Source organism: Martes martes (genome assembly GCF_963455335.1).
Source record: "Martes martes genome assembly, chromosome: 4".
NCBI classification, from domain to species: Eukaryota; Metazoa; Chordata; class Mammalia; order Carnivora; family Mustelidae; genus Martes; species Martes martes.
The window spans coordinates 90,360,176-90,371,294 of record NC_137891.1 but is presented as its reverse complement, the minus strand read 5'-3'; the positions used below and the strand labels follow the sequence as shown (position 1 = coordinate 90,371,294).

The 11,119-nt window shown below is 51.4% G+C and overlaps 1 protein-coding gene across 1 annotated transcript in view; it reads left to right on the top strand.

Moving 5' to 3' along the window:
• The first annotated feature begins 410 nt into the window (after positions 1–410).
• The window catches only part of PHGDH (phosphoglycerate dehydrogenase), a 31,116-nt gene continuing 20,407 nt past the window's right edge, over positions 411–11,119 (top strand). Inside the window, exons 1-3 of the mRNA XM_080802207.1 lie at positions 411–683; positions 7,995–8,146; positions 9,826–9,891. Of these exons, the coding sequence (XP_080658333.1) occupies positions 546–683; positions 7,995–8,146; positions 9,826–9,891 (356 nt within the window). The 5' untranslated portion in view covers positions 411–545. The remainder of the gene's footprint in view (positions 684–7,994; positions 8,147–9,825; positions 9,892–11,119) is intronic.

Below are 11,119 nucleotides of genomic sequence, written 5' to 3'. Positions count from 1 at the left end.
GGTCTCAGGAAGTTTCCTACTGGTTTTCAGTACGTAATTTTCCGTGTCTGCCTTTGGTACCCTCGGTGTCAGCCCACCAGAGGATGTCCCAGCCCCTTCAGTATCCAGGACGGTGCCTTGCACATAATAGGTGCGTGCAGTAAATGCATGTGAAGGAATTACTGAGTACGTTCTTCGGAAGAAAGAAGTGAACCTGAAACATTTCTCTCAGGGTGAGATATGAATCAGCTAGTCAGCGCAAATTGTGTTTCCATGCTCAACAGGTGTAGGCAACGGCTTTTGCTGAGATTGAGAAATTCATCGCTGGAGAATAATAAAGTGGGCGGGGAACTGAAGGCTCGAGCCTCGGGGAGGAGGCGGAGTCTCCGAGAGTTTGAGTATTTTCGTCCAATCAGAAGGAGGCGGTAGGAGCAGAAGGGGGAGATAAAAGGGGGAGCGGGAGATCAAGAATCCTGCCCAGTTACACCAGCCCGGCAGCCGGAACTACAGCTTCTTAGGTGCTTCTGCCCCGCGAGCGAGCGGCCGACTCCGAGGCCGACTCCAGCATGGCCTTTGCAAATCTGCGGAAAGTGCTCATCAGTGATAGCCTGGACCCTTGCTGCCGGAAGATCCTGCAAGACGGAGGGCTGCAGGTGGTGGAGAAGCAGAACCTGAGCAAAGAGGAGCTGATAGCCGAGCTGCAGGTAGGACGAGCGGGAGAGAGACAAGGGTTCGTTGGCATCTCCTGCAGAAACCCGCCGGCCCGCGCCAGGGCCCGCGCGCCCCGCCCCCACTCCCCGTCCCCTGTTCCAGTCAATCCTGGGGCCTCCCGAGATTGGGGGCTGGGGGAGGGAGAAGCAAACTGCGGCGAGCTGCAGGATGCAAACTTTGCGTTCAGTTTGCAACCGCGTGTTTCACGTTAGCTCGCCTCCTGCGAGCGCTGCGAGTGCAGGCTGCTCCAACTGGCCCTGCGGGCTGCCCGCGGGATGCCAGCGCGCGCCTCCCCAGAGCCTTCGCGCACAGTGGCCCTGGCAGCCCTGCACGGCGGGGGGAAGGGGCGCCAAAGGGGCTTCCGCGCGGGGCGTCCAGGGACCTGCGATCCTTCCCGGACTAAGTCCTGCTTAGTCCGGCCGAGTCCAGCTTTCCCGGGGGCCCCAGCCTGTCTCGTTGCAGCTGGAGAGGCTGCCCGCAAGGCGGCTGGGCTAGGGCAGCAAACGCCGTACCCGCTTTTCGTCTGATGCAAGACCGCCGCGAGTTTTCCCCGCCCCTCGGCCTCCAGGGAGCCGTCGGAGGAAGTGGGGGGGGGGCAGGCGGGGGGCGCCGGAGGTCCCCGGGCCGCCCACGCAGCCCCCACCCCCCGCCCCCTCTCAGGGATTCGGGCTTAGTTCCTGCCCGCCTGCCCCACCGTTGGCCTCAGTCGCTGGTCAGGAATTAGACTCCGATCCCAAACGCCCCCAGGAAATTTCTGTTTCTTGGCAAATCATTCTCAGGCATGTATCAGTCTGTCGTGCTGCATAGTTGGCGCCGTCTACTTCAGATCTTTCTCTCCCTGTTCTAAGGGTCCTGTTGTAAGATTTGTGAGGTTTCTCTCCCATGTTTGTAAGGTGGCCTCGTGCAGGACATTGACTTTGTGAGCTCGTGACTCCAGTTCCCGCACCCAGCACGCCGGGGGCTGATGTCCCACGTTCAGTGAATTCTCTTTCCCACAGCCCCGCTCTGCCTACTACCAACCTCGCTCGACCCCGCCCACTTCCACCCCCTCCATTTTCTCCCCAGAGGGCCCCTTGAATGACACCACAGAGGCAGCTGTGCCGGAACCACATGGAAACTGTGCTCCCTTATATCTGCTGCCGTGTTTCTCCACGGTGCGGCCCCCCACCCCCACCCCCTCCACCGCCATGGTGCTGTATCTGAGTGCTTAGAGAGTATGTCCCGTACTGTCCTGTACTTAGAGAAGCATCTGAGTCCCTGCCTTCGGAAGCTTGTGGACTAGTTAGGGAGCCTGGCCAACACCCCCAGGACACTCCAGGATTGAACAGATGGCACAGTACTTGAGTGCCAAGGGAGACCACCCAGCAGCCTAGCCCCTGCCTGCTCTGCTGCTCTGAAAATAGAGAAAAGGGGGATGATTAACCCAAATGGGGGCGGGGGGACGGGGTCACAACCTGATCCTTGGAGCGGAATGGATGGGAGGCAGGCACCTTCTGCTTGTCCCCCCCTCTTTTTTTTTTTTTTTTAAGATTTTATTTATTTATTTGTCAGAGAGAGAGAGAGCGCAAGCGAGCATAGGCAGACAGAGTGGCAGAGGGAGAAGCAGGCTCCCTGCGGGGCAAGGAGCCCGATGTGGGACTCGATCCCAGGACGCTGGGATCATGACCTGAGCCAAAGGCAGCTGTTTAACCAACTGAGCCACCCAGGTGTCCCTCCCCCCCTCTTTTGTATGCGTGTTGTCAGTGGCCTTGGCTCAGGGCAATGGCCAGAATGCAGTGCTGTGGCCTCTAGAGCTGCCTCTGACCCTCACCTCAGCCAGATTGCCAGAGCACCAGGTTGGGACGAGTGGCCTCACTTGCGGCTTTGCAACTTTCTTGTGGAAATTAGAAATCTGAATTTGTATGATTTCTAGGGAGGGGGCAGGTGGGATAAAGGCAGAACTGAGAAGAACGGGAGTCCTCTCCAGCAGTGGGGGGGTTCTGTGAAGTCGTAAAGTTGGCTGGGTGGGTTGCTGGAGTCTAGCCTGCAACTTGGAGGACATTTTAAAGGCACTGAAAACTCCAGGCAGGAGAGGAGGGAGGAGTGTTTGTCTGCTGGCTGGTGTCATGGCTGGGCTGTGAGGGGACCCCCCAGCCTTCGGTCTGTCTTTGTAAAACATTTGCTTCAGAATGCAGGATAGCCCACCTGGGCAGCCCACTGGAGGGGCCACATGTCCACACTGTGTCTTTTCATTCTGGGTGGAGAGGTGTCTGCATTAGTGCCCCTTGCCTTTGCCCACTGAAATCTTTAATACCGCCGGACGCTTGAGCACATTGCCTGCCCAGGCCTGGCCTCTGTTCCCACACCTCGGTGTTCTGGGCAGACACGGTCTGCTCTCGCTCACTCCGTGGTCTGGAAGTACAGTTACCACCTCCCCCCTCCCCCAATTGAGAATGGTGCTTTTCAGACTCCAAGCAAGTCATCGCACATTGGTGGGTAGTGATGTTGGTTTACTGGGTCGTGATTAGCATTTTAAAAAACAAAATAAGAACTATCTGGAAGTGAGGCAGATAGGCTCAGTAGGGTGCCCTGAAATTTGTTTCAGTTATGTGGGTAGTGGTGGTGCCTGTGTGGTTTATGAGTATAAAATCACAACTTAAACATATGTTTCTTACTGTAAGTCTTAGTCAAAAAAATTTGGAAAACACTGGCTTGGAACAGTGGAGCATCGTGTTCAGAATTCACAAAACTCTTGGACTCTCAGCTTGAGGATTCTTTTTCTCCCTCTGCCCCTGCTCCTGCCCCAGTGTGTGCACTCCCTTTCTCTCTAAGCTAAAAATAAATGAATCTTTGAAAAAAATTAGCAAGTTCTCAGCCCTTGCACTAGGGCTTAATTTGCAGAAGTTAAATAGACATCGGCTAAATCAGAAACATGCATATTGTGTCAAACAGTTCCTTCCCGCATTGCCTAGCTGGGGAACAATGACCTGGAGAATTTGGCTTTGTGTCTGATTTAAGTTAGAGGCACCCGCCATGCTAGAGTCCCCCTCAGGGCCAAGTCTGTCGTCCTCGTCCTGGGGAAAGGAAGCGTGTTTGAACTTGAGAGATGTGAATGGCTTTCTACTACTGAGTTAGCATAGTTTTTCTGGAACAACTATAAATCCAGCAGAAGAGTGGCCATTTTCCAGCTCTAAGGCAGCTGCGGAAAGCAGTTGAGAGCAGAATGGGTGAGGTTTTGAAAGGGGCCAAAATGGCCTGCAGGACACGGGAGAAAGAAAGTCGTAGTCATGGCAGACAGCACTGAGGATGTGGGAGGATGTGCAAAGGCCGGCAGTTTGCATAAGTAGAGTAGAGGAGCAGGCAGCTTGGGGCCAAGTCTGGATGGATGTTGTGACCTGAGGAGGGGATGGTATGGGGGGAGGGGGGATAGGGGTTTTGAGGGGTCACCAATATGTGCTGATCGAATGTATCACTTGGTGTTGCAATTGAATGAACTGGGGGGTGGCAGAGGGTGTTAGGAGACCTTGAAAGCTAGTGGGTCCTGGCAGGTGGGATGTCGCGCTCAGTGTGGGTCCAGATCGACTGAAGGGGAGTCTCAAAAGGCAGATTCCCTGCTTGGGACTGGGGAGATCTGAATGAACATCTCTACTGGTCCGACTGGAGACTCTTCAGACTTCTGGCTTCAAAGTAACCTGGTCTAGGGAGTAAGCATCAAGGCTGAGCCTGTTCAAGGCTAGTCGTGATGTTTCTGTGCTTGTCCTAGGCCTGCGAGCTTGGGGTAGGGTCCTGGAGAGCCTGCAGCCCCCACTTTGGAAAGCAGATTCCTAAGGTTTGGGGAGGGTGGTGGTGGCTTTTGGAGAAAGCATTCAAGGAGGCCAGATTCTTGGGGCCCCTCGGAAGAGGACTTGGGCCTCAGATTTGGGCCCAGGAATTTGATACTAGAGCGTCAAGGTGAGAAGATCATGACCCTTTGGGTGGTCCTGCTCCAGGCCTGCTTCTTGTCAGCTGGCCCTTGGTCCTGGACTGATCATTTCCAAGGAAGCTTGACATCCTCAGTGTGTTACCAGTGACCCGAGGTGCCAGAGCTGGCGGTGAAGGAGTGCACCGTGAAAATGTGCTCGCACACCACCAAATTGCTCTCTCTGGGTTGTGCAATTTATACTCCTTTTTCCCTGCACTCTAACCGACATTGACTATTACCATTTTTCGTTTTGTCAATATGATGCCTGAAAAATCCCACGTTTTAAAATCTACATTTTATTATTTTTTTAAAGATTTTATTTATTTATTAGAGAGACACAGAGATAGCAAAAGAAAGCACCATGACTGGGAAGGAGAAGAAGCAGACTCCCCGCTGAGCAGGAAGCCTGATGCTGGGACTCGATCCCAAGACCCTGGGATCATGACCTGAGCTGAAGGCATACGCTTAACCGACTGAGCCACCCAGGTGCCCCCAAAGTTTATCTTCTTGATATCGAGCAGTTTAAGAGTCTTTATAAATTACTGGCCGCTTTGTATTTCTCCTGTGAATTGCCTACTTGGACCTTCACCTATTTTTACACTGGGATCTTCAGCATTTAAGAAAATGATTTGTAGGAAGCCTTGATTATTTTTGGTGATGAGTCTTTGTTCTGTCATGTATAGTGCAAGGATTTTCCCACATTTTAAGCCTATCACTTGTCTTTAACTTTGTTTATGGGATCTTTTCCATGAGAAATTTACATTTGAAAATTGGTAGAGCATGTGACTCTTTTTTTTTCTTTCAAGATTTGATTTTATTTATTTGACACAGAGAGAGAGATCACAAGTAGGCAGAGAGGCAGGCAGAGAGAGAGGGGAAAGCAGGCTCCCCGCCGAGCAGAGAGCCCGATGGGGGGCTCGATCCCAGCACCCTGAGATCATGACCTGAGCCAAAGGCAGAGGCTTAACCCACTGAGCCACCCAGGCACCCCTAGAGCATGCAACTCTTTGATCTTTGGGGGTCATGGGTCTTAGAGCTTACTTAAAAAACAAAAACAAAAACAATTGACATTTGGAAAGTTATCAGTATCAAATTTATCAGTATTTTCTTTTACGCTTTCTGGGATTTATGCCTTGCTTATGAAGCTTGCCCATCCTGAGATCATAAAAATATCCCCTTACATTTTCTACTAATGCTTACTTTTAAAAAATTCTTTAATTCTTCTGGATTTTTAAAAATCTGTATTGAGGCTTTTTCCTGACTTTTCCTAATACCTTTTATTGCATAGCTCTTCCTTTCCCCATCAGTTTGGCATACATGGGTCTGTTTGTCTGTCCCAGACATACATGAGTCTGTTTGTCAGGTGCCTATCTAGTTCTTTTGATCAATTTGTTAGTTTCAGAACATTTTTCTCCTGTCTCTCTCCGTATTCTTATGCTCACAAAACTCTTGAGTGCTGTCATATAGATCTGATGCCTCCTTATCACAGTCAAGAGAAGGTATTTCCCATGGTGGATTTTTGATCATGTGACGTGTTTGAATTATTTAGGGAAGGAAGGTGGTGTGGGGAGAATGGTGAGGGTAGGTTTCCACCAGCCTCTCAAATTGCTGAATTCATGTATTCAGTGCAGTGTTTCAGCATCAGCTACAGAGATAGTCCTGCTTTAGAGATATAAAATACAGATGAGGAGACCGAATTGGAGGTCAGACAGAGGACACCCAAACGTAAAACAGATGATAGAAAGGTTGGGGGAGGGTATGGTATTGAGTCCAGAGTTGTTGGTAAAGGTTTCATAGAAGGGAAATTGACTGTGCCTTGCCAAGTTGGTAATAGGTGGCCAGGCAGGGGGAGCCTTTTCTTTGGAGCCAAGTGCACTGGACTTGAATGTGGGACTTCATCTGTGTCAGTGTCCCCGTCTGCCCAGGCATTGGCTGATGTTCAACTAGGCTGCTTTATAGGGAGGAATTCCAAGCACCCTCAAGATTCCCCTGGCCTTGGCCAGTGTTGGCTGTCAGCCCAGATGGGGTGGCTCCTGTTTGGTTGCTCTAACCTTTCCATGTCCGTGGCCTTGTATGTTCTGAAGTCACAGCATACATGTATACTGGTGAGTTTTGGGGTGTCTGGCACTGTGAGCCTCTTGAAGGGTAAGCTGTGACTTCTTCATCTTGGCTTGACAGAGTCTAGCATGATGCTGGATGCATACTGATCAGACACCCAGTAGATGGAAGGAGGACGTGGAAAGGGCAGGAGGAGGGGACATGGGCATCCTTAATCTTGGTGGGCTTCAGTGTCTCATCTGTGAAATGGAGTCGGACCAGAGGCTTATCAGTGTTGCTTGGAGCATCACGTTCTGAGGCTCTGTTTCCGAACTGTAGACCTGAAAGGGCTTGGGGAGACTGGGAGGGGTCCTGCATCTGGCTCTCTGCGGAAATTGCAGAGATGCTTACATCATTGGTGTCAGATCAGACGTGGGAATGAACCGAGGGTTCCAACCCTCTTATTTTATAAATGAAGACCAGGAGTGGGGATGGGGTGACTTAGCACCGTGACCAGAACCCCAGCGTCCTGGTCCCCAGCTTGCTGCTTTTGCAACAATACTTGCTTCCTTACCAACCTTGGACAGTCATTTTGGGACAGAGCATGTCCTTGCTTGCTCACTCCATTTCTTGGGGACTCTCCTTGGGTGTTTAGGCAACAACATCCTTATTCTGAGAAGATATCACTGGATTCTGGATCAGCCTAGGAAAGACTGTCTTGGGGGCTAGCTTAGCCCAAGAAAAGCAGCTATGATGAATCCAGAAAGTACTTATTTTTTGCATATGTATATTTTGAGTCCAAAATTGCTGGCTTATCTGAGCAGCTATAGACCAGTTTAATAGTTCTCCCTTCCTGCCCTTACTTCGGACTCTATTATAGGAAATGTCTTTCTTTCAACAGTTTGTCTTTTGTTCATGTCTTAGTCATTCAGCCAGCCAGTACTTACTGAGTGCCTTCCATGTGCTAGTCATTGGGGCTTTCAAAGCAGAGTTCAGTCCCGCCTCACCCCTTCAGCTTCGCTGTGTCCAATGGCGGAGGTGCTGTCCACTAAGCATGAGGCAGGCGTGTCGGGCTGTACCTGTCCTTTCTCACTTCCTCCTCACACATGCGAGGAGACCACATCTCAGGATCGTAGCTCATTGGGGATGGAGCTTGGATTTGACCCCAGGCCTGCCTGCTGGCATCCCCTGCTGGGTTTGGTTGCCATCCGCTTCCTTTCTCTGAAGCTATCCACCCAGCCAGCATGCAGGAACGCTCACTTTGGGCAAAGAGGGGCTAGGAGGTCTTCAGGACCCACTGTGGACCCAGATGTTTCTTTTGCCTCAGGACTGTGAAGGCCTCATCGTCCGCTCGGCCACCAAGGTGACTGCGGATGTCATCAACGCCGCAGAGAAGCTCCAGGTGGTGGGCAGGGCAGGCACGGGTGTGGACAACGTGGACTTGGAGGCTGCCACCAGGAAGGGCGTTCTGGTCATGAAGTAAGTTGTGGAGCTTGGCAGGGGTGAGGGTGGAGGCTCACCGTGCAGGGGGATGGGAGCTCTTTGATTAGAGAAGGCGGAGTCATCCACAAGGATGCCTGGGCCAGGCTGAGTCCAGACAGGTGGTCCGCGCTCATAGGATTGGGGTTCCCCAGGTTCTTGACAAGGAGGCTCCCTTTGTGATCTCAGATCCCTTCCCAAACCTGCTCTGCAGACATTTGAACTGCAGCCTGGTTGGGAATCACAAGAACGTTAGTGAATTTAGCTGCAGTCCTGCCCCAGCACTTTCCGTTTTTCTGGCTGGAGCCCCGTGTTCGTTAGCTCTGGCTTGCTTGGTCACCCGCCCCGGGCAGGTCCACGGCGTTTTCCAGCTGAGTGGCTCTGCATTTTTTCCCTTCCTCACGGCCCCTCACCCTTCGGCAACCAGGACCCCTGCCCCCATTTTTCTTTTCACACGCCAGTACCTAGAGGGAAAGGGTCCTCCCTAGAATGGTTTTTGCAGAAACTCAGCGCAGAGGTTGTGACTTGCACGCCAGGCCTCGGCCACACACGCTGCTCGTTCCTGTCTGGCACTTAGATGGTGTGGCGAGGTAATTGTAGCCCGCTTCCTCATCCCCAAGCCCATTCTCTTCCCTTAGGAGGCTCCGTGTCCTCAAAACCGTTCCCTCCCTTGCCTCCACTTCTCCTATAGCGTAGGAGTTAATTGGTCATCGGGCTGAGGTGAATAACCAGCCGAAGGAAGGTTGAATGGTAACCCTTCCTGCCCTCTTGGCCTGGGTATGGAGGCAGCGCCCCCCAGCACCGCAACCCTTCCTGCATCCCATTACAGCTGGTCCGCAGGGTTAGACAGGAAGCTAGGGGAAAGGACGGACTCCGAGAATCCTTTTCTCTTGGCTTTTTTTATTTTTGGGGGGGGAGGATAAGATCTCTTGACTTTTCCCTCCTTGTAACCTTCATTTCCAGAGGTGAAAAGATCCAATAGAGGACAAAGGAGGGTGAACATGTATGTTAAATTATTCCAAAACAAACAAACAAACAAACAAACAAAAGAGCCTTTGAGAAAGGGAAAATAATTTCACGGGTTTCAGCTCTCTTCTCCTTTCTGTGAAGTGGGCCGAGTCAGCCTGGCCCCGTGCATTAAGGTGTTAGGAAGCTTTCTCGCTTCAGAACTTGCTGAGAGATAGGAGGAGAAGTCAGACAGGTGGAGGTAAAAAATCCTAGCTTTTTTGCTGACAGAACCCGGGCTGGGCAGCTTGATGAAGGAGTGTGGGCAGTGGGCTGACCTGAATTTGATAGACTTGCTCACCCATCTGGGGCATTTCCTCAGGACGAGTAATGGCTCGGAGCTGCGGGAGTCCGTGCTCCCCGTAGACAGGTGGATCCTGAAACAGGAGGAAAACGAAATGCTGAGCTACACGTGTATCTCCCAATCAAGTGAGGCACTCCTCTGCCTTGGGAGAAGTGAGCTTGGGGAGAGAGGCCGGCTGTGTTTCCCTCACTGGAGTCCCTCGGCGTGACAACATAAAGCCGGGGGTGGGGGTTTCCCTCCAGCCCTGGGATTAGGGCAGGTGTCCATCGGAGAGCCCAGGTGGGAGGCATGGGTGGGGGTGTCTGTCCGGACAGGAGTGGGAATACGGGGTCTGGACCCACTGACGTCCCCTTCCTTCTTCCATCTTTAGCACCCCCAATGGGAACAGCCTCAGTGCTGCGGAGCTCACCTGCGGGATGATCATGTGCCTGGCCAGGTAAGTCCCCATCTTCCCAGCAGAACCAGCCTCTGATGTGTCCCTGTGTCCCCAAACGAAGTGACCTGGAGAAGGGTGGAAACACTTTGGCTGGGCACCGTGTGCACTGCCAAGAACCTTCCAGGCCACCCATCCTTTATGAAACACTCGATACCCTGTTCTGGCACACGAAGGTCAGGTGGCTTCTGGTGAAGGGATCGGGTGGGGGAGGGGCGCTTGGCGTGGCTGCTCCTTTGCCGTGTTGTCTTTCTCTCCTCCTTAGGCATTTCCTGCAGTCCACGCCACCCTCTGGCTTCTTGAACCTCTAAACCTTGAGCATGCGGTTTCTGCTCCCTGGAATAGTCTTCCTCATCATCTATTTTTTTTTTCCCTGAGTCTTTCCAGTACTTTATTTTTATCATACTCATTATTAAAAATCCAACTTCACATAGGTAGAAAACAGAAGCAGCGCTCAACGTTTTTTATTTACTTCGGAACATTTTTGAGTGAATTAATGCCAAAAGGTACCAGTTTCTGTACCTCAGAGACTTCTCAGATCCCAGAGGTTCCCAGACTTTGCTGCACATTGATATCACCTGGGAGCTTAAAAAAAATGCTAATGCCTGGCCTGCACCCCAGAAATTTGTATTTAGTTGGGATGGAGTGAAATATGGCATGGGGATTTTTTAATAGACTTTTTTTTGGGAGAGGTTAGATGTAAAGAAAAGTTGTAAAGATAGGCCCACATACCTCATACCCAGTCTTCCCTATTATTAACATCGGACATTAGTAGACTAAATTGATCACTATCAATGAACTAACATTGAGATATCGATACATGACTTTTAACTAAAGTCTTCCCCATCATCTTTCTCCGAGTAACTCTTATTCTTTTTTTTTTTTTTTTAAGATTGTATTTATTTATTTGACAGAGAGATAGAGAGCACAAGTAGGCAGAGAGGCAGGCAGAGGCAGAGGGGAAAGCAGGCTCTCCGCTGAGCAGGGAGCTGGATGCGGGCCTCGATCCCAGGACCCTGGGATCATGACCTGAGCTGGAGGCAGATGGTTAACCAACTAAGCCACCCAGGCATCCCTGGGTAACTCTTATTCTTCAAGATTAAGCTTGACTGTTAGTTCATCTAAGAAGCTCTCTCTGGGTTCCCTGGCTGGGCCGTGTCCCTCACTGATTGCCCTGGCCTCCAGGGCTTACCTCTGTCGCTGGTTTTACAGATCTTTATTGTGATAGAAT